At 59.1% G+C, this 27363-nt stretch overlaps 1 protein-coding gene across 2 annotated transcripts in view; it reads right to left on the bottom strand.

Moving 5' to 3' along the window:
* WNT7A (Wnt family member 7A) overlaps positions 1-23719 on the bottom strand; it is a 63305-nt gene extending 39586 nt beyond the window's left edge. The window contains exons 1-3 of one of the 2 annotated variants that reach the window (XM_055557610.1): positions 23649-23719; positions 18844-19070; positions 2049-2320 (exon numbers count right to left, since the gene is read on the bottom strand). In XM_055557610.1, coding sequence (XP_055413585.1) covers positions 2049-2320; positions 18844-19070; positions 23649-23719 — 570 coding nt within the window. Of the gene's footprint in view, positions 1-2048; positions 2321-18843; positions 19250-23648 lie in introns of those variants that run through there. The other variant, XM_055557609.1, reaches the window with a different exon arrangement.
* Positions 23720-27363: the final 3644 nt, after the last annotated feature.

Raw genomic sequence — 27363 nt, 5'->3', positions numbered from 1 at the left:
GGGAGGGAGCCGGCGATAAACACATCTGTGCCTCCTTCCAAGACGCTCAGCAGGACTTCCAGCTCACCAAGACCTCCAGCCCCACTGCACCTGGGGCCCACGGAAGCCTGGGGTGGGCAGAGTTTCTGGTGCAGGGTCCCATGCCTACAGGCTGCATGGTCCCCGGCATCCCCCAACTGCGCCCCCGCCAAGCCCCGGAGCAAACGGAGGCTCATCACCCGTGTGACAGATGAGGACACTGAGGCCCCCAGAGGGGTGGGCCCCAGGCTGAGCCTCGGCTGCCTGGGGCTAGGCCCTGCTCCTGGCCGCTGGGATCTGGGTCCGGTCAGTTGGGGTGCCTCGGTTCTGGGGGTGAGGAGCCAGGCAGGGAGACCCCCTTCCTGCTGTGCTCCGACCGAGTGGTGTGGCCATTGCCCCGGGTAGCTGAAGGCTAGTCAGGACCCGCTCCGGGCCTCGGCTTGCACCCCCAAACCACAGAGCAGCTGCGCTGGGGGTGGATCAGTGTGCATTGGGGAGCCCCAGATTCAGCCTCTTTGCTCTGGAAAATACAGCGTCTGGCTGAACGGCCATCCAGGAGGCCACCCTCAAGTGTCCTCTCAAACCAGAGTGGAGCTGTCCACCCCCAGGGACGGGAGCTTCCAGGTTAGGAGGGAGCCCGTGACCTCAGCCCTAAGGAGTGCTCCGACCGTAGCAAGCGGGTGGGCAGACTGCCCTGGGCAGGCGCTCCCGGCACAGGGCTGGACCGGCAGGGCCTTCAGTCCAACCCCTGCCCCACCATCACCACCTGCGCGGTGACTCACCACGGCCAGCCGGGAGGCTCTGACACAGCGGGAGGGACAGACGGCCGCTGGTGCCTCTCCCCTGTCCGCCTGCAGGGAGCCCGGCTCCCCTCTGAGACGGGCAGGCCACCCCCAACATCGGTACCAGACAGCTCCCTCCTACGCCACACATACGCACCGTCTGCGGTCACACCCACCCTGTGCTGAGGGCCAGCCGTGTGCCAGGCCCTGGGAAGGGCTCCCCTGCCCCCTCCCCGTCCCTCCTCACCCTGGACCGAGGACACTCGCGCCAGCCCTGCTTCCTTCCCGGGAGGAGGAGAGCGGCAAGAGCCATGATCAGAACCCAGGGGGCCCACTGCCGGCCCACGCTGTGCAGAGGGCCAACCCGCCAGCCAGACTCCAGGCTTCACATTCTGGCTTTAACCCTGAATAGCACGTCAGTCAACCCCTCTGTGCCTCAATTTCTCAATCTGCAAAATGGGGTAACAGTGCTACCGTTCACAGGGATGCCGTGAGGATGAAGGGAGAAGACCGCTGGCCCCCAGACACGCTCGAGCAAAGCAAGGAGCCCTGGCAGCCAAAGAGGCAGCGCCAGGCCCCCTCGCCAGGACATGTGTTTGAGCCCCTAGAGTAACCTTCTTTCTCTTTTCCCTCTTGCACATTTTTCAAGAGTCACTGGTGACGACCAGTTTTAAAAACCAGCAAAAAAATGAAGTGCTTGTGCTTGAAAATCTGGGTCTAAAGGCAGAGGTGGCAGCCACTCTGGGACACCCCGGACCATCTTCCAAGCTGAGCCCAGACTCTCAGAGGGCATGAGGAGACAGTGAAGAGGGGGTGGTCCCGTCCATCCTTTTCAGCTCCAGATCTTGGTTAAGCTGACCAAGGATGTGTTAGCAGCCCTGGCATGTACCCCAGGGGGATGACTTCTACTGAACTCATCTCGACTCCCGAGGCCCCCCCAGCCCACAATCTGAGTTTTTACAGCTGATTTTGTGGATCCCAGGACTAGAGTTCATATCCACCCCTCGTCCCATCTTGCTGGGTTACAATGTTCTAACAGGGACACAATTACTCTGCCTTGTCGGTAACTGACCAGCATCATACCACACAGGACCCCCGACCGGCAGCGAATGGACCATGGACTCCAGGCGAACCAGGCAAGGGCAGAGCCCCGTGCCCCATCGCCAGACCCCCAACCCCAGCCGTTAACGAAGACGCCGTCTCGCGGCGCCTGCGCCAGGGCCGCCTGGCACCCCCCCGGCCACCTACCTTCCGGCCTGCCTCGTTATTGTGTAAGTTCATGAGAGTCCGGGCGTTCTGCTTGATCTCCCGGGCATCCACAAAGACCTTGGCGAAGCCGATGCCATAGCGGATGTCGGCAGAGCAGCCACCCCACTTCCAGCCCTCGTCCCGGTGGTACTGGCCCTGCTTCTCCTTGTCGCAGCCGCAGTCGCTCAGGTTGCCCTGCGTGCAGGCCGCCGTGATGGCGTGGGCCACGCCCGCGGCGATGATGGCGTAGGTGAAGGCGGCCTCCCGGCTCCCTGCGGGGACAAGAGCGGGAACACTGGGCTCAGGTCTGGGTGTCCAGGGTGAGGAGGCAGGCTGAGCTCCGCTGGGGTCCACCAAGACCAACCCAGCGCCCGTCCCTGGCCCCCAGAGCCCCCCCATCACGTGCACCCCAGTTCAATCCCCAGTCACTGAACACCCTGGGGAGTGGACGGGGGCAGCGCAGGAGAGGGGCACCTGGTTGCCTGGCCCCTGTGACGTCAGAGGAGGGACCCCCCCAGCATACCAATTACCACCCACACTCCACACTGATGTGGCTGCGTGCACACACACACACACACGAGGCCCTGGCAACCATCAAGCAGCACTTTGAACACCCACAGTGTGCAAAGGCTCTGGAGCCACAAGCCTGGGCCAAAACCACAAAGCATCAGTCTCTGCTCTAGTACTTTCAGCTGCTGCCACCCTTCCCTGGGTCTCGGCCTCCCCCCATAAAGTGGGGACCCCAGGGAATAGGAGATCAGGGTTTTTTACCGGTGTCTGATGGTGGCGAACACCTGCTATGAAACTGGGTCAAGCCTGCGAACATGAACGGAGAGTGACAGCTCTTTGCCACTTTGAGCCTTCAGGTAACTAATAAAAGGACCTTTTGCAAAATGCGGTGTGCACATGCATCCTTACGCTTCAATATATGTTTTACTGTTATTTTTTGAACAATAATGTTTAAATAGAACTACTTAATAACTCTACCAAATATAAGAAAAGCAAAATTTTCAGTCAAAAAATAAGTAAGGATTAAAAACAGAGAGAGAGATGAGAGTCTGTCCGCAGCTCTGGGCGCCCACCTGGCCCATGGCACCTGCCTGAACAGCAGCTCCTGTGCTCGGGGTCTTGCTCCTGCTGCGCTCAGGTCACCTGCGGTCCAGAGGTCCAGCCCACGAGACTGTGAGCACGTGCAGACAAGGCTGGGACCTGCGTCCTCAGCCTCCGTCTGACACAGATATCAGAGCTGGGGGAGGGGAGAGGGACCGCCCGCAGGGACGGGAGGACAGGCCGGCATTGGGAAGCGGGGTCCTGGGGACCCCACTCAAAGTGGCATCGAGTCCTCACTCTCCGTTCACTCTCGCAGGCTTGAATCAATTGCACAGCATATGGGCTCCACCTTCAGACACTGTTCTAAACTCTGACCTCTTGTTCCCTGGGGTCCCCATGAGAAAGGCACTGTGGCGGGGTCCCCACCTTACAGGGGGGAGGCCAAGACCCAGCGCTGAGGGGTCGCTTCCCCATACGCTTTCCCAGCTACGTGGAGACGGGGCCTGGCCGGGAGGATGGCTGGAGGCCCCGTGGAAGGAGGTACATGGGCCCAGCAGGAGGGCGCTGGGGTGGTCAGCGGGGCGCAAGGGTCCTGCATAGCTGGGGGGCGGGAGACAGAACCAAGTGGGGAGTCACTCGGGCTGGTGACACAGCCTCCCGGCCCCTCTGGGTCTGAGAGCAGCACCATCTGCCCAGGAAGGACAGGATCCCAGGCCCTGCATGTGGCGTGGGCACTCAGAGCCAGAATGGGTGGGGGTCAGGGAAGCCCCTGGAGGAAGAGGCTTTGCGGGCAGAGAAGCATTTCAGGGTCTGGGAGGGGGGTGACGGTGGCTGAAGCGGGGGCCAGGGAGGTGGAGGAGGCAGCGACCCCCAAGATGCTTCAAGCCCCGGGTCACTGTCATCTGACTCAGGCAGGCCTTTTCTCACGCACCCCGCCCCGCTTCACTGCACAGCCCCCACCCAGGCTGCCAGGACATGAGCACCCTGCCCCCCAGCCACCTTCCCCCGCCGGCCCCTGCTCCACCAACCCTGCAGACACGTAGACCTGTCCACCTGCCGGACCCACTGCTTCACTGCGCCACAGCCAGACCCTGGCATTCTACAACAGCTCTGCTCACACAGGGGCTCCAGAGCGCGAACACCCAAGTCCAGACCCCAGCTCGGCCACGCAGTGGCTGCAACGCAGGCAAGGTCCTCCTCGTCCTGAGGCTCAAGCTCTAGCTCACGCTACCGAGCACCAGACCCACAAGGAAACAACCCACAGGAACAGACAGATGACAGCGAGGTCAGAGCCGCACAGACAGCAGAGAATCGCCAGGTGGAGGGAACACAGAGAGTGAGACGGGGAGGAGAGCCCCGTTCCGCCACTTTCTGGCTGTGTGGCCTCAGCCGGGTCACCTAACTGCTCTGTGCTCCAGTGCCTTCACTACCAAATAGGAGAACGACCACCCACTTTGTCAGGGAGGTTGACAGGACTTGGCAGAATTAACAAAGAATTTAGCAAAGAGCCTGGCATGAGAAAGAAAGTGTGTGTTAGTCACGTTTGACTCTTTGAGACCCCATGGACTGCAGCCCACCAGGTTCCTCTGCAAGAATACTGCAGTGCGTTGCCATTTCCTTCTCCAGGGGGTCTTCCCAACCCAGGGTTCAAACCCAGCTCTCCTGCATTGCAGGTAAGAGCCTTTACCATCTGAGCCACCAGGGAAGCCCTGCATGAGAAACTGACCCCGGGTATCAAATTGATTACTATTCCTACTGATGATGGTAGTTAACAGTCCCATAGGAGAAGGCTGTGAGGTAAGAAGGAGTCTTCATTTGTTGAAGAAACTGGGGCCGAGAGAAAAGTCTGGCTCGTTCAGGCCACCCAACTGGTAGGGCGGCAGTGATGAGCTGTGCAGACCAGGTACTGTCCCTGGTGATCAGATGACCACAAAGTGCGGAGGCCCGGCTGGTGGCCTCGGCAGGTGAGTGGACACTGTGTCTCATTTATTTGCCCCAGAGCAGAGCAGCAACTTGAGGAGGGGTGGCGCCCTGGCCTGCCACTTGAGACCTGCCCTGCTCCCCAGGCTCATCCCTGGGGCAGGGTATGGCTGGGGACAGGGGCGGGGCTCTCCCACTCAGTGGGCGGGGCTGGGACGGGGCGGGGCTCTCCCACTCAGGTTCCCGGGCCTCTGAGGCCCCTGTGTAACACATGGCAACCCAGACGCTCAGGGAGAACACCTACCCAAACCCAACAGCGATGCTGATGGCTTCTGTTCCCACCGGGATCCCCCAGCATATCCCAGATGCGTGGGAGAAGGGCAGCTACCCCTGCACACACACAGCTCCCCTGAGTTCAAGGTCAGCCCCTGACCAGGGTGAAGTCTATCATGGGCCATGGCCTCCCCTCTCCCCCCAGCCCCCAAGCTGGCCCTCACCTCTGCACCCACGGCCCCTGGGAAACAAAGGGACCATTACTCTTAGCTTCCGAGCTCCCAGGACCCAGGAACCGGTTGCTCAGGTCCAGATGCGGAAGGGCTGCTGCTGACTCCTGCCACTGACCTTGGCCTAGACCTTGCCCACCAGTATGAGACTAGGACTGCCCAGCCCCACTACTTCCCTTTCCTCACTGACCACCAGGGAAGCTCCCCTGGGCAGGGGGCTGGCTGTGTAACTCTTGTCAAGCCCATTCACCTGTCGAGGCCTCTATTGCTCCCTCTGTGAAATGGGTGTAAGAGCATCTGTGAGTCATGGGCTGGCAGGAGGCTGACTCACTGCTCCCGGCATGGAGTGACTGTTCCGTAAACAGTTGATACCGCTGCTGTGACTCTTATTAAAGATCTTTCTTAAGAGAATATACGTATTTGGCTGTGCTGGCTTTCAGCTCAAGCATGCGGAAACTTGAGCTGTGGCATGCAAACTCTTAGTTGCGGTGGGCTCTTAGCTCTCTGACCAGGGATCAAACCCAGGCCTCCTGCATTGGGAGGGCAGGGTCTTAGCCACTGGACCACCAGGGCTGAAGGGCATGGCCGCCTCATGCAGAGGCCAGTGTGTGGGAATGACCCACTGTCCGGCTGCCCGGCCAGACTCGGGGTTCCCAGCCTGTTTGGCTCCAACTGTTGACAGCCGCCATGACGGCGCGTGATGGAGGGCTGAATGAATGAGCAACTCCACCCTGCCAGAAGCTGGGTGACCCTGGGCACGTCACTGAGCCTCTCTGAACCTCCATTTCTGTATCTGTGAGTCTCACCCACCTGGCCCATGGCCGGTGCATGAATAAGCGGAGGTGAGAATTATAATTGTAACAGATGGAATCCCAGGCCTCCTGGGAGGAACAGGGAGAAACTTCCCCACCTCGGCATTCTCCATCGCCCTCCTGCCGTGTCAGACTCCTCTGCTGGCTGTTGCTCGTGCCGCACCGACCACTCCCGCTGGCTCTGAGCTTCACCCCCTGCAAGGCAGTGCCGTGTCGTGTCCCGAGGGCCTGCCGCAGAGCGGGTGCTCAGTACGTCATCTGTTTAGTGAATGAATGAAGGCAGGCTCCCAACAGCGGCCAGAAGCCGAGGGCACTTCGTTGAGCACTTATTACTGGCTCGGCACTTTGGGGAAGAGCTCTGCTCAGCTGTGGGCGAGGAACCCAGCTGTTCGGGGTCCAGAGAGGCTCTGACACAGCAGGTGCAGGGCAGGGATGGGCCGCGCCTGTTTGGCATGACCTCCCCGTCCCCCCATTCGGGGTGTCGGCACAGAGTCTGCTCAAGGCCTGGGGTTTGGGGGCTTTTGGGGATGCAGGGAGAGGCTAGAAGAGAAGGGACCTTGGTGAAGCAACTGCTCTGTTCCAGACCCACACTTGAGGCTGTTTCCCAATGGCCCTGAGGGTGGCCACCATTCTCCACAACGTTACTGAGGAGGAGGAGACTGAGGCTCTGAGAAGCAAACCAGCCCGGACTGGGATTCCGGGCCCCGGTCAGTGGGCAGGGTCCTTCCTCAGTCCCGGCTCCCTCCTCCCTTCCTGGCTCCTCACTGCGTGGGAAAGCCCACGGTTGAGAGAGATTCCTTTAGCATAAGGCATCAACCCCAATCAACATGCCTTTATTTCTGCCATTCAATGGTTATCAGTTAAAACATCAATAAATCACTTATAAGACCCATTCAGATGGGACGGGCTGCTGAGAACAGAGCTGACGGCAGAAAGAAGGTAGACAAGGGTCCCAAAATCTTAAACCCTCAGACTCTCCGCGAGAGGCCACCTTATATGCCGCCCGCCCACGCCCTCCGCCTGCCCAGGCGAACAGCAGTTCCTGACTGGGTCTGTGGGAAACGAGGGCTCGGGGAGCGGACTTGCCCAGGGGCAGCCAGGATGCCAACCCGGAGGTCACGGGCTGCCTCGAAGGACTCCCCCGACCCCGACCACATGCGTGCTCCCGGGACCACCCCTCTCTCGGCCTGGGGAAGGCCCTCCGGTGGGGCGGTTTCCCGAGGCTGTGTATGTGAGTCTCCCTGGACACACGTACACATGTGTCCCCGGGGGCCTGCTTTACTGCTGCAGGAACGGGACGAGGTGGCGACCCACTGGCACCCGCTTCATAAGAAGAAAAGCAAAGTCATGGAATGCTTACTGTGCGCCAGGCCCTTTCCTAAACGCTCAATGCAGATCGACTCACCTCATTCTGGCATCCCATGAGGGGTGTGATGTCATTATCTCCATTTTACAGATGTGAACACTGAGGCCCAGAGAGGTGGTGTGCTCTGACAAGGACCCAAACCCGGTCAGCCTGGCCCCAGAGTCTGACCCTCTCTCCTGCCTTGATGTCAGGACACCCACTCCAGTCCCTGGCCAGGCTCTTTCCGGATTCTTCCTCATGGGGCCAGAGGGCTTGGCCATCGCTGACCGTCCCCTCCAGGGGCAGACTCAGCCCCCTCTCGCCTTGACCACCCCGCCTCCCTCCGGTCCCTGAGCAGAGGAAGAGCCTCCATCCGCCCTGCCTCTCCTTGGCCCCCGACCAAGCCAAGTGCCCTGTTCCTTCACTCCACAGCTATTTCCTGAGCACCTCCTGGGTGGGGGTTACTATGCTGGGGGCTGAGGAACCTGATGGAGGGATCTGGGCGAAGCCTTGCCTTCTGGCGGGACAGACAGCAAGATCGCATCACTCAGGCAGCCCAGGGCCCTGCAGAGTGTAGGACAGGGAGATGACAGGGGCAGGGAGCTCTGGGATGGGGCTTCTGCACAGGGAGAGAGGGCTCCCGGCCACCAGGGTCAGGCAGCCCTGCCCTGGCGTGGGCAGCGGTGGGAGCAGGCATGGGAGGAGATCCTGCCAGCCCCACCACCCGGCCTGGGCAGAGGGCCCTCTGTCTTCAGAACCAGAGAAAAGTACCCAGCACCACAGACATAAAGCCCAAGGTTCCTCCTGGACCCAGAGCTTCACAGAGGCCGGGAGACTTGCCCAGGGTCACCAGTGACTCAGCGAGACCTGAGGGTTAGGAGCGGGGTCTCCTGGCTGGCTACCAGCAGGAGTCCTGCCCTCGCCGCCGCCTCTGGATCCTCCACTAGGCCACCTGCACCTGCGGGTAATTTTCCAGCCAGAAGCCCAGGTGGCCTCAGCTCCAAACTTGGCTATGATGGAGCCTCTTCGTCCCTCCTACCTGCTCCCTACTCAGCGGGGTGACCCTCAGCAAGGACTCCGGCTCCCCAGCCTCAGCTTCCCTGCCTAGGAAGTGGGAACCGCCCGGAGGACATGACCCAGCTGCCCTGAAGATGAAACGAAACCTCTGTGTTCAGAGAAGCCCAGTTCCCTGGGAGGTTCTTCGTAAAGACTGGAGTTATCAGGGAGATGAACCCGGGGAGCCCGGCTGACGCCCTCCCCGCATTCCAGCTCCGTAATGATCCCGGCGGGGACAGAGGAAATGAACTGGTGTCCAAGCCTGCCCGAAAGATTCCATTCCACCGCCCTGCGCAGCCGCTGCAAATGGTTTGCACCGGAATATTATCTGGGTGTATTTACGGTATCTTACTGGAAACCACAAAGTGCACTGTATTTTTTTTTCTCTTTTGCTATTTAAAGCTGATGGGTCAGAGAGTGAGCAATCTGCAGTGACACCGGCCGAAATATATGATGATTTGGAAAACATACAGATGGAAAAAGGTGGCCTCTGCCAGCCCCGTGGCATGGCACTTACAGCCCTCTCTGGGCTCAGAATGCCACACCTGGCTGTCTCTGAGCCGAGGAACTGGGGGACCCCTGGATGAACGGAAGAGTGGGGGCTTCAGGGGCTCGTGTCTTGGCTGAGCCTGGCTGATGGGACAGGCCCACAGAGCTGATCTCCGGTCCCCAGCGTCCACCCTTCTCTCCTGCCTCCACTGCAACCAAGCATCTCCTCCCAGTGAGCAAGGCTGGAGCACACTGCTGCCGTTTGTCAAGGGTCAACAACAAACCTGCAGAAGATTGTTCAAACACCTGAGGTTTTTTTAAAATACTCGTACAATGCCGTACACTGGCCCATAGGTGTATCAGAATCTAATTCAAAATAGCCATACACTTGACTGATACTCATTCAGATGGTAAAGAATCTGTCTGCAATGCAGGAATTCCCGGGTTGGGAAGATCCCCTGGAGAAGGAATTAGCAACCCACTCCAGTATTCTTGCCTGGAGAATCCCATGGACAGAAGAGCCTGGCGGGCTACAGTCCATGGGGTCGCACAGAGTCGGATATGACAGAGCAGTTAACACACACGTGCGTACTGTATCTTCCTGTGGTTTAATTACAAATACATTTACAAAAAAAGAAGAAATGCTCAAGGCATTCCTTCCTTCCTCCAAGCCTTTCTGCCTTCAGTCTGCAAATATCTTTCCTCTCCCACTGAGCTGGTGACAGGCCATGTTGCCCAGTGGTCTCAGAGCAGGGCCCGGGGCAGGGGAGTGCCGATCCAGCTGGGTTGACATCCCAGCTCCACTTCCCGGGGGTGGGGTCTGGGGTGAGTTGTCTGACCTCTCAAGGCCTCAGTTTCCTCCTCTGTGAAATGGGAATAATAAAGCACCTGCCTCCTAAGGGTGTTAGGAAGATGAAACAAGCCAAGGCACCAGCCACCAAATCAAGAGCACGCCTGGAAGGGGTGGGTAAGCAGTGGCTCTTCCTAGGAGGGTTTGTGGTTACCGTCTCCCTCAAGGCACAGCTAGGGGTCCCCTCTGAGGACTTCCTGACATCCTCTCTGTGGCTTGTGGCTCAGCACCTTCACCATCCTTATTCTGTGTTGAATTCAAAGACCAGTTCAACACAGAGGACCCAGACTACTCATCTGCAACGCCTCGGCCGTTGAATGAATGAACGTGCGTGTAAAGGCGTGTGAGAGTGTGAGAGTGTGTCTGTCGACCAGAGGAAAGCTGGCAAGAGAACGTTTTAACAAAAGAGTCATCTCAAAGAATAGTGTCAGGAGAACTAAAACCCAGGATGAACTGAGGCTTGCAAAAAAAAAAAAAAAAAATGCACACGAGACAAAAAGTCCTTTGTTAGCTGCATTCTAAACAAGAATAGGGAAAGAATAGGTCTTTTGCTCTGGCAAGATGGCGTATTGTTAAGAAATGGCAGAGAGAAAGTGGAGCTGGCCCGCCCCTTGCTTCTGTGTGTCTCTCTGGGAAGGTCTTCAGATCACCCCTCCAAGCTGTCATCCGCTCACCAGACATGGGCTCCATCCACCCGCCCAGCCCGAGATGGGGGAAAGACGGAGCCATTGTGCAAGGCATGCGGATTCCCAAACCTGGCCACCCCGGGGAGAGGGGCGAGCTGCTCTAGACCACTTGAGAGGAGAAGCAGTGAAATGGGGTGGGAGCAGAAGCCCAGAAACGCATCCATGTTGCCCGGCTGGTAGGCAGAGGAGGGTGGCCCCCAGAGCCTGAGTCCTAGGTCACCGGTGCCCTTCCCTGGAAAAATTCCGCAGGGGTGTACCAAACAGGAGGTCGTGAGTATTTGAAAAAGAATGCAGCAGTCCCCAGGAGCGCATGTCAGGAAATCACCGTTTCTTTGTTGACAATAATGCTGGACTCCTAGCAGATTTCTATATGTGCTAAGAATCTGATCATTCCCACATCCTGCCTCTTCCCTGGACACAAGGGAGAGAGGGTCTTCAGAGAGCTCTCCCCACCCCCGTCCCCTAGCAGACCCTGTGGGAAGGACCCCTCCCCACCCCTGTCTCCAGCCCCTTTCTGCCCCTGCCGGCCCCCAGCGTCCCGCCAGTGCCCAGGTCACTCTGCCGGGGCCACACCTGCAGGCCGCCTGTGACTGCGCCTCCCTACCACGCCCTTCCTCTCCCGGGTGGCGGCGGCCCACTCTAGGTGACCCTGCGGGCAGCCTTCCACGCTCCAGCCTGGTGCCATCCACCCGGCGCCCAGCCCTCTTCTAGCAGACTCCCAGGGCACACTTCAGCCCCGACTTCACTGTCTGTGCCCAGCAGATGGTGGGCACCCTGAGGGCAGGCCTGGTGGCTGATTCATCAGCCGCTTATCACACGGAAGATTCCAGTAAATATCTGTGGGGCCAATGAATGAATGAGGGGTGGACACAGGGGGCGGGGGAGTCCCACGAGCACTTAAGTGCCATGAATTCAACCAAAGGCACCTAAAGCAGAAGTAAAGGTTACATACTGCACGGATGGGACTGTAATCTGGTGTAAGAGTGTGCAGAGTCCTCGGAAAACTAAAAACAGAGACTTCCAGGTGACCCAGCAGCTAAGACCCAGTGCTCCCAAGACAGAGGGCCTGGGTTCCATCCCTGGTCAGGGAACCAGATCCAAGGGGCGCAACTAAGCGTTCACATGCCACAACTAGAGACCCTGCATCATGCTGCAAGTGAGGCCCGGCACAGCCAAATACACAGACAAATGTGTTTTTAAAAAATTAAAAATAGAACTAGCATATAGCAATTCTACTTCTGGGTATATAGCCAAAGAAAATGAAAGTGCTAACTCAGAAATATTTGCACCCTCAAGTTCATCACAGCATTATTTACAGTAGCCAAGACATGCAAATATCCTGAGATCTATTGACAGACGAACGGATAGGGAAGTGATACATATGTACATATAGGTGTGTGCGTGTACATGAAAAGAAGTGAAGGTGTTAGTCACTTAGTCGTGTCCAACTCTTTTGCGACCCTGTGGACCTAGCCCAACAGGCTCCTCTGTCCATGGAATTCAGGAAAGAATACTGGAGTGGATTGCCATTCTCTTCTCTATGGGATCTTCCAACCCAGGGATCAAACCCGAGTCTCCTGCACTGCAGGCAGATTCTTTACTACCTGAGCCGCCAGGGAAGCCCATATATATACATATATAAATATATATATATACACACACACACGTGTATACATACAACAGAATATTACTCAGCCACACAGAAAAAGAAAGAACTCCTGCCATCTGCAACATTCTGAATGGACTGTGAGTGCAGAGAAAGACAAATACTATATGATCTCACTTATATGTGGAATCTTAAAAAAATATGAAAAATATACTGTGTGAATCCTTTGCACACAGCGCATCTTCACTCTATCTGCTGTACATATGTTACACGTGCACAGGAATGGTTTCCTGTACGTGTAGAGAGAACCAGGGATTCCAAATGTTGTGGCTGATTTAAGGGACTTTGGAGAGTGATGCTGGCTGGGATGGATCTCACGGTCCACGTCCACATCAGACACTGGGGCATGGCCCTGCTGTGCCCTTGGGGAAGGACGCTGGACTTGAGGGCGGGTGAATGCACTTTCAGTGGATTCCTGGTTAGTCCGAAAGCCCTGGGACAAGCATGGCCCATCCATGAGGGTCCCCAGAGCACTGTTTCCTGGGGTGGGTGCCTTGGAAGAGCAGTTCCAGAAGACTGTCAATGAGCCCGAGGTCTGGGGAGACGGGACCCCCAGGGAAGCCTACTCAAGGTGCTCTCTTGTCTGCAGGACTTCTCAGAGCCTCTAATGCAGGGAGTACAGCATGCTGAGGTCCCAAACTGATCATCTGGGGAGCCCTGCCTTTCACCCCAGAGTGGCAGGTGGGGGTGGGGAGGGCTAGAGACCTGTGTTCCCCAGAACAGACAGAGTAACAGGTCCTCTTGAGTCGTGCCTTGGTGGGGGGTGCAGTCTCCCCAAGGCAGTGACCTAGATAGCACTCATTCTACCTGAAGCAATGAAGAGAGCTAACAGAAAGCTGGGCTAAGACAGGTCAGAATGACGGCAGGCAAGACTGAACCATCAGGGTTGCATTTCGGGTCAGAAACGGAAAGCATTCGCTCAAAGAGGACAGAGCGCATCCCTCGTGTGTGGTGCGCCCAGACCTGGGCCGGAAGACGACCCAGACCCTGGAGGGCTCAGAGCGGCTGGGCGCGGAGGGCGGAGTGGGGCGGGCCTGCCCAGGAAGCAAGCTTGTCTCCACATGTTTCCTGAGCACCTACTGTGCGCCGGGCCCTGGGGTCACACAGAGAAGATGGTTGACAGGCCCTTGCTCCATGGACTTCCCCACGGCCGGGGACTGATGTCAGACACACACAGCCTTCCCAAAGCACGCAGTCACTTCTGAAAGCGGTAAGTGCTGTAAAGACAACAGGACGGAGTGACCTGCGGGGCGGCTGTCATGGCCAGGTGGTCAAAGAAGGCCTCCTAGAGGAGGTGGCATCTAGGGGGAGGCCTGCACAACACTGGGCTATGCAAGGTCCCCACCATCGCTCAGCAGCGTGGCCCTGCGGCCCTTCTGCTCTGACCCCTGGTCCCCACCATCGCTCAGCAGCGTGGCCCTGCGGCCCTTCTGCTCTGACCCCTGGTCCCCACCATCGCTCAGCAGCGTGGCCCTGTGGCCCTTCTGCTCTGACCCCTGTTCCAGAAGGAACTGGGTGGGGGTCTGCACCATCCCTCAGGGCTGCATGAGCAAGCAAATAGAGAACGTGCCCTGGAGTAGCAAGTGACACTAAGAAAACCACGGAAGGGGAGGGGCAACGAGGGACGGGCAGTCTACACTGCACAGCAGGCCCTGGTGAGCGGCGGGCACGTGAGCCGAGGGTGGAAGGAGCAGAGGGCGTCCAGGTTGGGGACCAGCCGGGGCAAAGGCTCTGAGGTGGGAAGGACTTGTCACGCGTGAGGGTAGGGGGGAAGATGGGGTCGGGATGCAGGTTACGGTCAGCAAAGGACCGGGGGACGGTTAGCATCTTGTTCTCAGAGCAACAGGGAGGGTTTTACAAAGGGAAATGCCATGGTCGAAGCAACGGAGAGGACAGGCTTTGTGGGGTCGTGTGGTTGGCGGGGGGAGGTGGGGCAGAGTATTAGGGGCTGATGGAGTTGGGCGATAGCTCTCTGAAGATGGAGATTCCAACCAGGAGGTGATGGTGGAGGCGGGGAGAAGTGGACAGATTGGGTGATGTGCTTCATAGAAGCAAAATGAGGAGCTCAGGTTAGAAACGGGAGCAACAGCCTCTCCCCTTTCTATTCCACATCTTCTTGTCCTGGAAAAACCAGGAATAAAGTCTAGAGCACCCCCAGTTCCTTGAGTTTGTCTTCATAGCAGAGAGGCATGGGGGCCTCCTGGGAGGGTGAAGGGATGACCCCGATGGCCCACACCCTCCGGGTGCTAGGGCCTTACGTCCTGGGGGTGCTGCTGCCTGCCTCCTGGCAAGGTGGGCCGCGGGAGGTGGACACCGGCACTCACTTGGAAGGTCACGGCCCACTGCTACCACCAGCCTGTTGGATACACGGCGGCCTTGGGAGTCGTATGTCTGTTAGGACCATACGAACAAGAACCTCTGCAGCCACAGGAAACTCGGCAGCCATCTCAATCTCAACACAAAACCTCCGTGTGACATGGTCAGCCTCCACCTGGTGCTGAGCTGAGATGCACGTGCGAGACACCAGCACGGTGATGGGTGAGGAAGGGCCGCCTTGACTGCCCACTGCCCCCACCCCCCAATCAAGGCTCAATAAGAAGATGAAAGATGGGGCTGAAGCCCCATGTGACCCACCCTCCTTGGGGCCCTGCCCAGGGACTGGGATGCAGCTCTCACCCTCTCCCCATGGCACGACGCGACCACGTACAACCTGATGGAAAATGGGCGACAAGAATGAATGGGCAACTCACCCAAGACTAAACCTGCTTGGCCCGCAAATTCAAGAAGAGATTGCAACCCCTTGACTTCAAGGACATGCAAATCAGGGTGAGAAAGCATTTCACATTGCCCCGCAGGCAGCGAGGAAGACCTCTGGGTGATCCCTAGTGCTGGAGTGGCCGCAGGTCAGCGCTGCGGGCTGGGGGAGCGGCAAGGGCGCAGTCACTGGGGCAAGCAGCTCTGTCCTCACCCACCGCCACCAGCAATTCTGTGGCTCACTACAGACGCCAGAGACACAGACGGGGGCCCAGGGACATGCGCACAGGGCGGCCTGCAGGGGCCCTGTTAGTAATAGCTCAGACACCCCTCAGCCAGTGTGTGGGCACACAGATGGGATCTACTCACCATGGCTGATATGATTCAACCACGGCCACAAGGGGGACTTCCCCGGTGGCCCAGCGGTTAAGAATCCGCCTTGCAATGCAGGGGACGCAGGTTCGAACCCTGGTGGCGGGAACTAAGATCCCACGTGCCATGGAGCAGCTGAGCCTGCGCACCACAGCTACTGAGCCCTAGCACTCTGCAGCCCGAGTACCACAAGTACTAGGTCCATATGGCGACGAAAGGTCCCGATGCCGCACCTGAGACCCGACGCAGCCAGATAAAAAATATGTTTTTAAAAAAAGAGCTACAAGGAACGACACATACCAGCTCTGCTAGCGGCGATGGGAAAAAAGTAAATTCCAAAAGACCGTATATTACGTGATGCCTTTCCTCTGTAAAATTAAACACAACTCACAACAATGTGCTTCGGGGGGATCTATCAGTAGGATAAATCAGACATCAAGATTCAGGAGAGACAAAGTGTGGCTTGGGTGGCGGAGACAGAAGCCACCTGAGAAATGCTCACAAGGGGTATAAACCGAGCTTGCTCTCCTTGTCATCTTGGTGGATTCTAGGGGGAGTTCATCGTTCTATTTAAGCAGAGGAAAAGCCTGGAGTGGGGGCCGAATGCTTTCCTGGGTCCCCCGGGGCCACACTGTTGATAAGCCTGATGAGGGGTCACAGAATGCCTGGCGTGTGAGGCCCTTGAGAGCTGGCCTATGGTCTCACCTGAGGCTCCTGATCCCTGAGGCCACAGACCCCCGCTGCCCCTCCCCTTAGCAATCACACGCCCATGTCTTTTCCCTGCGGTTCCCTCCGCCTGGGATCCCATTCACTGGCCAGTGGAATTCCTCCCACCCTTCAGGACCCAGAGCAAAGCCATCTCCACTGTCCAGTCCACTCTTTCCACCTGGGCATCTCACCTCTGAGCACCCAGCTCTCCTCATATGCTTTTCCCTAAAGTGCAGACCATCCTGCTGTCTGGTTGCTTGTTAAGGGCTCAGCTGTGTCCCCCAAACTTCATACACTCAGCCCTAACCCCCAGGACCTCAGAACGTGTCTGTATTTGGAGGCATGGCCTGTAAAGAGGGGGTTAAGTTACAATGAGGCCACTAGGCTAAGCCGTCTTCCAACCTGACCGGTGTCCTTAGAAGAGGAGATTAGGGCAGAGACATCAGGGCACCTGCAAAGACCAAGTGAGCACACAGGAAGACGGAGACCATCTACACACCAAGCACGGGGCGGGCCTCAGAAGAAGCTGACCCTGCCTGGGCCCTGATCGCAGACCCCATCCCCAGGACTGTGCGTGGGAGCTGCCCAGACTGCAGCCCTTGGCTTGTATGGCCGCCCGAGCTGCCCCCCTCCCGGGAAGATGGTCAAAGTGCGGCTCCCAGGCCCGTACAACATCAGCCCTGTTGTCCACGGTCCCTGTGACGGTTTGGGATGGGCGGACGTTCCCGAGTCAGGCCCCAGATTCGATCAGATTGAGTCCCAGGTCCCTCACAGGCCTGTCGCTCTAAAACTGCAATCCCAGGGGTTTTCCTGGAGCCTCTGTTTGCTTAAAACCCCCGAGGCCACCTCTCCTACTGGAGCCTCCTCTGCAAGAATGCTCCTTGCCCCAGGCCTCTGGTCCTGCTGGGAATATACTGGTAGTATAAACAAGAAGTGCAGACTGGTGGTATCCGCCCTGCCCCCCGCCTCAGCCTGCAACAGACCCCTCAATTTCGCAGCTCTGGGCAGCTGGGGGGCTTCATCCCAGGACTCCCTACGCTGGAGGCCCACTATTACATGGATGCCACCATGCCTGGCACTATCACCACGCCACCAACGGGCTAGCTATTCCAAGACTGCCAGTGAGACTGGGGTCAGCCCAGCCCCAGGAGGCCGTGCCACTCGCGGTTGCTGACCTTGGGCAAGTCCCCCTGAGCTTCAGTTTCCCCATACGTAACACCTCACTTGTTAACAAAGATCCAGCTAAAATGCCAGAGCCCAGGCGTGGGTCCCAGAAACAGGGGGTAGGGGCGTGGGCAGGAAAAGGTGAGAAAAGCATGAGGGACCACGAGCGAGGGCTCAGAAGACGGCGGGAGAGGAGACGAGGTGCAAGGGATACACGGTACCTCGGTGTCGGGTGCTTGGGGAACACGGTGAGGCTGGGTGGGCGGGAGGATGAGAAGGTGGGAACAGATGAGGACCGGGGGCGCAGTAGATGGATAAGCAGGTGGGATTTCATCCCGAGGCCGGGAGAGCCTCCCAAGGAGGCTAACTGGGAGACGACAGATTCCAATTTCCATTTACAAGGGACATGAGGTCTTCAGGGCGGCCGGGGGCAGGTAGGGGGCTCGGGGTGCCCGGGGAGCCCTGAGGTGCTCCCGAAGGCTGGGGTGAGGACACGGGGCAGTGGGCAGATCCAGTTGGATCTTTCTGACACGAACTCAATTTGCTGCTGTCAGGGCCGCGGGAGATGGAGAACCCAGGGATGCCCCTGGAGCAGTCAAGAGGGCTGGGGTGAACCACTGAGGCTCAGGGACCCCAAGCTGACCTCACTTCCAAAGAAGCGCCCCACTTCTCGGCTCAGCAGTGGGCTTGCAGGATTCCCGGCCCCACCAGGTCCAGACGCACACAAGCGAGAAGACACACAACACGACCTTCCCCACCCAGCACGGGCATCCCAGCCACCAACACCGCTCCGATGCCCTTTCCACCAGGCTTCCCTCACGATCGCCTTGGAGACCGGATGCGCAGCCCGGCACTGTGTGTGTGTCTGTGTGTGTTTAACCGCACAAGGCACCATTCCCGTAAGACAAGGGCTGGAGACCCGAATGCCCACAGAGGCCAGGCAGCCCCTATCAGGGCAGCGGGTGGACATGTAGGGGTGGGCCCTGTGGCATGACTGGGCTGCCCAGGCTCCATCGACAGGGTGCGGTGTTCTCAGCTGCAGCCCATCATTAGCTCAGTGGACACAGGTATAAGCTATCAGTAGCTCTTCCGAGTTTTGCAAAAGCAGCCAGAAGTTCATGTTTTTGGGTGAAACGGATAACTTGAAAATTTGGGTGTCAACTTGCAGACCAGTATCAGTGCTGTATCAGCCAGTTCGCCTTTGGGCCCCTGGTCTGCAGCTCCGCCGTGAACAGATGGTGGCGTGGATGCAAACCAGAGAGCTGACCCCCCTCACCGGACCTGAATTCTGCACCTGCGGGATCCCATAGCTGGGGCGTTCCACCCTGGGGCAGGAGAAGGAGATCATGGAGCAGTCCCGAGGCCTCCTGTCTCCCCATGGCCTGTCAGACCCCGCTCGGGGCGCCCAGGTAGCACATACCCACTTTGAGCTCCTTGCCGAAGACGGTGCGCTCCCCCAGTGCCGAGCAGTTCCAGCGGCCGTTGCGGAATTGAAACTGACACTCGTCCAGGCCCATTTGCGAGCCTTCTCCTATGACGATGATGGCGTCGGGCCGGCTCTGGCAGATCGCCCGCTGTCTGGGAGCCAGGCCTGGGATCTTGTTACAGATGATGCTTGCGCCCAGAGCTACCACCGAGGAGAAGCCACTGGAGCAGGGGACACAGAGAGATGGAGCGTTAGGCCAGCAAGGTGGACGGGCGGGACACAGCCTGCAGACCCTGCCTGGGTGTCCAGCCCTGCCCTCCCCCACGGCTCCCATCACAGGCCTCTCAGCTTCTGACACTGCACGCCCAGCCCACGTTCACGCGTTTGTCATTCCCAGCACTTGTGTATATTCAATATCAGGCGTAATTTCTTTTTAGACACAAAGAAAGATGACGCCGGGAACAAACATACTGCCACACGAACTCAGCCAGCTGCCTTTGCATCTTTGGGAGGATTCAATTGAGACGAAGTTTAGAATCATGCAAAATGGAACTGATAACTGTTTAGGGATCATCTCTGTGTGATGAAACTGCAAAGGTAACCCCTCAGTTTCACGAAGCAGTTGCCTCTAATAGGGCAGCAGGTGCACAGATATTAGTTAAAGAAAAAAACATTTAGACGTGTTATAGATGTATCATGGATGCACGCATTTCATTATAAACATGTCTTTAAAAAGCAACTCTAAAGAGAAAACAAAAAAGAAAAAGAAACAAGAAAAAAACAGAAAAAAAAATTTTAATGTGAAAAAATAGAAAAAATAAAGCAAAATTAAAAAGCAATTGTGAATAAAAGTTCCTTCCTGCAGGCGCATGGAGTATGTGGATCCCACTCCAGACACGAGTGGCCTAGAGCACGCTCACGACCTTGGCAGTGAGGTTTCTGTCTTGCTCCCTCACTCGCTGCACAGGTCCATACCAGACACCTGTCAGGGCACCAGGCTCGGACAGGCGAGGCCCTGCCCTCGAGGGGCCACCAAAGGCCACAACGCATGCACCAGATAAACACAAGAGGCCATTCAGCGATGCCCACTACTGAGAAAATAATGAAGATGCTGTGACAGCAAGTAGGGGTGGGCTTGGGAGGGGAGGGGAGGGGAGGGGAGGGGAGGGGCCGCTTCAGCTGGAGTGGTCAAGGAGGGCCTCCCAGAGGAGGTGACAGTGCAGCGGAGCCTTGAAGGCTTGGGAACCAGCCATGGGAAGGACTGAGAGTATTCCGGGGAGGGGGTGTGGCAGGGACAGAAGATGCAAAGTCCCGGGAGGGGGACAAGCTTGGGATCGCCAAGGAACAGAAAGAAGCCACAGAAGCCAGCTGGGAACCAGTGCTCAGGGAAGGGGAGAGCCCGGAGAGAGGTGATGGCTGGCGGCAGGAACTTTCTCCATGTGTGGCGAGGCACGGGAGGGCTGGAAGCCGGTCACTGGCAGGGTTCCCCCCACCTCCAGCCCCGGGCGGGAGAGCACTGCGGGACTCCAGGACGAGGCAGGGAGTGTGGGCAGGCCAGAGGTGGCGGTGGCTTGGCCTTGGTGGCAGTGGTGTGGGGTGGCTGCAGATGAAGTGACCCAGCATTGTGGAGGGCTCAGGCAAGGGCACAGGGAAAGAGAGGCGACCGTGTGAGTCGCAGGTGTCTGGCTTGAGTGTGGGGCCGCTTCCTAGCATCAAGGTAACCCCAGAGAGGCTCCGATGGCAGCGCTGACCGTGGAGCCAGCCCTCTCCTTACACAAAGATGGCCCACTTGTCTGGAGCTCCTGTTGTGTGTAATCCTTGAAAGGCCATCGAGCATCCTCTGAATGAGAAGACCTCAGTCGGGTTGTAGTAATGAGCTCCTGTTGACACGGCCAAGGTCAGTGGCCCCGCTGACCGAGTGCCTCATCCTTCCTGCCCATCCTGGGCTGTGGGAATTCGATCCAGGATTGGGATTCGCCAAGGGGAGGGGCCCATGCTGCTCTCTAAGTGTGTAACAGACCACCTCTGCCCTCTTTCCCACCGCCCCTGCCACACACCAGCCCTCCTCCTCCTGCCTCGGGTCCTTGATCCCTGCCAGTCCCTCTCCCGGGAAGCTCTCACCCCCTGAGCTTCACGTGCTTGGCCTCTTGCCATCAGCCATGTGACCTTGAGGGTCCCCTCCCTGACCATCCCGCCTAAGGGAACCTGCCTCCCCACTCCATCCCTCCTAACTTTCCATCCCGATCACGAGCCTCGGAAACATCACTCAGGCTGCGTGCCTGCCATGCAGAGGCACCCCCAGCCTCGGACGCATCCGTGAGCTTTGCAGGATGCCTACTATATGAAAGGCAGCATGGCCGTGCCGCCACACACACTGGACCACGAGGCCTCTCTGAACAGCCCTCCTGGGCAGGGACCGTCACGTCCATTTCACGTGTCCCCTCTGCACAGCTGAAAGCTGAGGCTCACAGAGGGTGAGACCTGGAGTCTGACAAGTGCTCTCGGTCATTCGTCTCAGCCTCTAAAATACAGAGCTAGAAGGGTGTGCACTATTTGAGGAAGAGACAGCATAAGAAGAATAAGTCAAGCAGAGATGCTCTGGCCACAAGACGGGAGATGCCTCTGAACACCTAGCTGACCACCAGGAAACCCCCTCCACCGGCAGAGAGTGAAATTATATATTTGGGGGAAAAATAAAATTCAGAGGCACAATCAGTCTCAAAGCTAAGCGTTCAGGCCTAGGGTGCCACCGAAGCTTCCTTCACCTAGAAGCTGTGCGACCTTGGGCAAGTTACATCTCCTCTCTGCGCTTCCGTCTCCCCATTGCTAAAATGAGGGTATTAACTAGGCCTCCTCTCAAAGGGCGGCTGAAAAATTAAACGTGGGAAGTGCTCCCAAGGTGTCAGGCACACAGGGAGCACTCAATAAATGAGCTGCTATAGTAGTTACTGTTATTGGGTCTGATTGTTCCAAAAGGCTCGTGCCTGAGTCACCGGAACTATCCAAATAAGAATACACAGGTGCCTTGCCATCCATTGGAACCAGAAGGCCTCTTGGGAGAGAGCTGTGAAACTTCACCCTTCATGCCCATTTTACAGATGGATAAGCCGAGGTGCAGAGAGCAGCAGGGCCTGGCCCCAAACCACCCTGCCACTCCCCGCCTGACCCGGCCTTCTCTCCCCACCCCAAAGGGCGGCCGCAGGACGGAAGGCGGGCGCCCTCCGTGGCTCCAGTGCTCCCTCCCTCCGTCCCTCTGGGCAGCTGGATCCCTGTGGGGACGTTGAGGTCTCGGCGCCAGCGGCGGGAGGTCGGGCGGGTGGGGCGGCCAGGGGAGGTTATTTTCTGTTGTTTTCCCTTTCTCTCTCCGCTCCCGGGTCCCTCCGCCCCGTTTCTAATTAAAAAGGAGATAAAGCCGCACGCGGCCAGCGCCAATCAGCCCCACCGGCTTCCTGGATGCGCGCGGGGCGGTGGGGCGCGGGCCAAGATGAAGATTAAAGCGGGGGGGGGGGGCGGCAGCAAAGCCACCCAGACGCGGGCGAATCAATAACACTTAAAACAGCCGCAGGCAGGCAGCGCGCGAGCCCCGCAGCCGCCTCCCGGCCCGCGGTCACGGCTGGCAGCCGCCTGGTCCGCTCCGTGCGCACCTGCTGGCCGCCGCGGCCGGTCAACTTGCGAGATCGCCGGAGCCGCGGGGCGGGGAGGCGGGGGAAGCGAGCGACAAAACACAAAAGGTCCATCACACACACACATACACACACACACACCTCGCCGCAGACCCTGCAGTCCGCCCCCTCCCCAAGCGGAGCTGGGGGCGCCGCTCATGTGAAACCTGCCAAGGTGGCCCCGGCGCGTCGGAACCCCCCATCCATCCCTGGAGCCCCTGCCCCCACGCTTCACGCGCACTATCTCCGAAGTACAAAGGGTGACTGGCCCTGCAAACGCAGCTCCAAGACGCGTCCAGGGCCGCCCCCTCCCACCTTCCAGCCCGAGCGGCCTCCCCACCCCTCCCCGGCCCACCTACTAGAAACGCCAGGGTGAGGTGGGGAGGGCCGCTCGGCGGACGCGCTGGCCGCCTCGGGTGCCCAGCTTTAGGGGGCGGGCTGCCCCGCCTCTCGCCGGCGCTGGCTCTCGAGCTTGCGTCCCTGGGTGTCTCGGGCCATCTCCAGCTCTACCCTTGTGTGCGTCTGCTCGGGTGGCTGGCGCTGTCCCCTCGGCCCGGGGGTCTAGAAACGTATCCCTAGAAACGCGTGGTGCCCAGGCTTCTGTGCTTTGGCCCAGTGAACGTCCCTCCCTGCGGGTACCTGTTCCCTGCTCGCAGACCCGCCCCGCCTGCCACCCGGGGACTGCCCTGCTCTAGGAGCGGCTGTGCCCGCCCCTCTGTGGACACTTTCTCTCGGGCTCTGGGGGGCTGAGCTCCCTGGGAACTGCTGTGGTCCTGGCTGGTGGTCCCATGCCCCGGTCCGAGTGTCCCTGGGAGGCGCTGACCCTTTGCAGCGGGGGACCCTCTTCAGAGTCCTCCGCACTGGAGCGTCCCTGCGGGTTGTCCTTAGTTTGGGGTGGGGGGGCTTCCTCCCTCGGGCATTCCCAGGACGGCTGTGTCTCTGGAGCTGTGCGCGCCCCTAGGGCTCGCGCCTGCGGGGGCCCTCTGTGCGCCCACCGCTCCCGCACCTCACCCCCTCAGCCTATCTGCGGAGCCAAGGAAGTTGGCGGCCGGCGGCGGCTCGCGGGCAGCTCAGCCCCTCCCCGAGACACGCCAACTTTGCCGGGACGCGCGTGCAGGGGGTGCGAGCGGCCCTTACCCGATCCGGAGGTAGACCATGCCCAGGCTGAGAAAGAGGTGGCCCAGGCAGCGCCGCGCTTTCCGGTTCATAGTCCCCGCTGGCCGCCGGGGCCGCGGGCCGGGCCGGGCTGATCCCGCGGGCCGGCCTTGGCGGGGCAATCCACATAGCCCGCCCTGGAGGCGCGGGCCGAGGCTTCCCGAGGCCGTCTGTCGTGCGCCCGTCCGCGCGCTCGGCGCCGGAGCCTCGCCGGGAGCGCGGGAGCCACCGAGCCCCGGGGAGGAGGGAGGAGCGAGCGCGGCGCGGGGCGACGCCGGGCTGCGCGCGAGCGGCCGGGGCGAGTGTGCGAGGCGCGGGGCGTGCGGGGGCGCTGCAGCCGCCCGCCCCCGCCCCTCCCACCGTCCCCCGCCCCCTCCCCGCCCGCCTCCCCGGAGCGCCCGCCCCGCGCCCCCGCGCCCGCGGGACAGGGCCTCCTGCTCCGAGCGCGCTCGCGCTTGCCCCACGCGCTCCCGCGGCGCCCCCTCCCGGCTCCGGGGCGCCCAGCCGGGTGGGGGGCAATGGGAGTCAGCACGAGCCGCCCCTCCGGCTCCAACTCGCCAACTGCGGGGCGAACGGACGCGCAGGGACGGCCCTCCCGCTGGGGGGGAATCGGGGCTCAGCCGAGAACCCTCGCTCGCTCCCGGGCCTGCCTCCCGGTCCCTCCGAGTGCTCGGAGCTGGGGTGGGGGTGGGGGGTCGTGGAGAGCTCACCCCCCTCTCCCCAGCTTTGGGGAAGGGCGCCCCCTTTAGCAGGGCTAGTGGCGGAGGAGGATGACTTGGCTCAGCGTATTCCTCCTCACCCCCGTCTATTCGAGGCGGGGCGGCAGGTGGGTGCCCAGGTGAGACAGCCTCCGCTGGAATCCCGCTCCTGGAGGACAGTCAGAGTCGGGCGGAGGCCTGGACTCCCGGCTCGCAGCCCAGACGCCGGGCAGCCGAGCCGCCTGAGGGCTCCGGGCGCAGCCGGCGGCTCAGCGCGCGCTCGCGGCGACACCTGGCGGGCGGTGCAGGTAGGCCTGGCTCGCTCGCGGGGACAGCGTCCGAGCTGACCAGAGGTCCTGACCCCTTCCCGTGATACACAGCCCAGTCCAGTGAGCTAGGGGCTTTGGGACTCAGATTGCAACGAAAGAAATCGAGGCTCAGGGCAGCGAAGGTGTTTTCCCAAAGACACCAGCTGGAGGAGTGGCCGAGCCAGATTGCAAACAAAGCGTGCGTGACTCTAGTGAACAGCTCCCAGCTCCCCAGGGTTATCACTTCTGAATGGCTTTGCTAAATCACACAAGGTCAATGAAAACCACTATTCTAGCGTCCATTCCTGTTGCACAAATGTCTGTGCCACGCCCCAGGATGGGCGCCGTGGATATTTTAAGGAATAAGTACAACATCCTTCTCTCTGAGCTGATGGGGGAGGCAGACCCGAAGTAAACAAGTGCATAATTGGAGACGTCGGAGGGGCAGGTGCAGAGGATAAGACAGAGTGATGGGGAGAGACAGCACTGGGGCTGGAGGGTTGATTTTAGACATGAGACCTGAAGGGCAGGGATGAGAGGGTCCAGCAGAGGAGGAAGGCAGGACAGAGGCTCACAGGTGGGCAGGAGCCCCAGGAGGGGATGAGGGCTGTGCTCCAGAGAGACGGAAGGCCAGTGAGGCCGGAGCGGGGAGACGGCATGTGGACCCCGTGGAGCCCCATGGGCAGGCGAGCAGCTATCCTCCGCCTGTTTCTCCCAGCCCTGAGCAGCTGGCCTCCAGAAGGCCCCTCAAATGTGCTCTTTCTTCTTTACACGCACCATCAGTCTTAGACCAATGACACACTCAGGTCACAAATATTAGGGAACATTCAGAACCAGGGACTGGTTCACGACCAGGATGTTGGGGCAGGTGGATCAAATAAATAATTCAGTGTCTGCTGTCCAGAGGCAAGTAGTTTGAGGGCCAGTTTAACCATCACATAGGTAGAACGGGCTGCATGCCGGGTGCTGTCATCAAGAACGTCAGCAGATTAACTCAGTCCTCTCATGAAACAATGAGATCGGTGTTACTCTTCTTGCTAATATGAACGGAGTGCTGGAGGGAATGGGGTGGGGAGGGCTGCAGAGGTGAGGCCCAAGAGGAGGCCTGGGGATAAATTCAGGGTACAAGCTCCGGGAGATGGTGAGGGACAGGGAAGCCTGGGGTGCCTCAGTGGGGTTTGAACGAGTCAGAACAGCTCAGCGACTGCACAACAAGGAAAGTGAATAAGTATGGGCCTTCTCCGAAAGACAAGCGGGTGTGTGACAGGCTCCGGTTTGTGCTTCAGAAGGCACATGGCTGCTGTTATGGGACCAGTAGAGGGAGGCAGGACATGAGGTGGGAGGTTGTTGGGAGAGAGGGCTCAGGTTGGAGAAGACTCAAGGAGACCAGTGGATGCAGACAGTCTGAAGGCAGGGAGATGGGGTGAAGAGGCCCCAAAACAGGCTTCTGCCCTGGGAGGCAGGGTGGTTGATGAGGACAACACAGAGCTGGGCAGGAGAAGCTGGTCTGAGGCCCATGAACTTGGTTTTGGTGGTACCGAGTTTGATGTGTCTGTAGGTCACTGATCGGACAGGTGAATGTGTGTGCCGGGAGAGAGGGTGTGGGCTTCCGAGGGTGACTGAGGTCTCCGCAGCCAGCAGTCGGTTAAACCAAGGCAGGGATGGGATACTGCCTTGGGAGGCAGAGAGGCTGAAAGTGTGAAAGTGTTAGTCCAACCCTTTGCCATCTGGTGGACTGTAGCCTGCACAGGCTCCTCTGTCCATGGGATTCTCCAGGCAAGAATACTGGAGTGGGTTGCCATGCTCTGCTCCAGGGTCCCGACCCAGTGATTGAACTCGGGTCTCCTGCGTTGCAGGCAGATTCCTTACCATCTGAGTCACAGGGGAAGCCCCCAAAGAAAGGCTGAGTATGATGGAGAGAACCAGCTAGGGGCGGGAGCAGCAGGAGCGGCTTGGGAGTCACTGAGAGAGCCAGGAAGGAGCAAGGAGCCTGCAGGGTCAGACCCTGCCAGGGAGGTGAGGGCATTTGGCATTTAGAGACCCCCTCTTGAGCCACCTGCAGCGCACCTGGGGCAGGGCTGGGGCAGGGGGCTTTGGCGCCCCCTGCTGGAGTCAGAGGCTGCTTGATCCCCAAGGGTTGCAGTAATGGGTCCTAACAACCCTGGTGGAGTGGTTGCTCTTAGAACGGGTCAAAGCCTGGCTCCACGTTTGTCTCTGTGACCCTGGGAGGGTCCTCACAGCTCTCCTTGGCGCTCCTGTAAACTGGGGGTGGTAACAGGTTCTACCTCTGAGCATCGTAAGGTTTGAGACACTCACATAAAGGGCTCAGAAGGCGGCCTGGAGCACAGAAAGGGCCGTGCACGCATTTGGGATGTTAAATCAATGGGGGTGGCCACAGATGTCACTCGGCAACACCACTGATCAGGAAAGGACATTGTGTGTAAGACAGTCTCTGCCTTCATTTGTGCTTATGAGAAAAATGTCAGCAACGCAAACCAGAGGTGAAGCTTTCATCACTAAAGTATTTGGAGGGTGTGGAGATTCCCAAGAGCCAGGCTCCCAGTGACCTGCTGCCTGGGGCAGCCTGTGGTGAAAGTCAGGGCCTTTCCAGCGCGAGCAACACAGAGCCGTGGGGCATGGGGCAGGGAGCTCATGTGGGAGCCAGGAGAGTGACATTCTCCTTGGTCACTA

Source organism: Bubalus kerabau, chromosome 20 (genome assembly GCF_029407905.1).
Source record: "Bubalus kerabau isolate K-KA32 ecotype Philippines breed swamp buffalo chromosome 20, PCC_UOA_SB_1v2, whole genome shotgun sequence".
Taxonomy (NCBI): Eukaryota; Metazoa; Chordata; class Mammalia; order Artiodactyla; family Bovidae; genus Bubalus; species Bubalus kerabau.
Note: the sequence above shows the minus strand (reverse complement) of the source record. Positions and strands in the feature narration are given on the sequence as shown.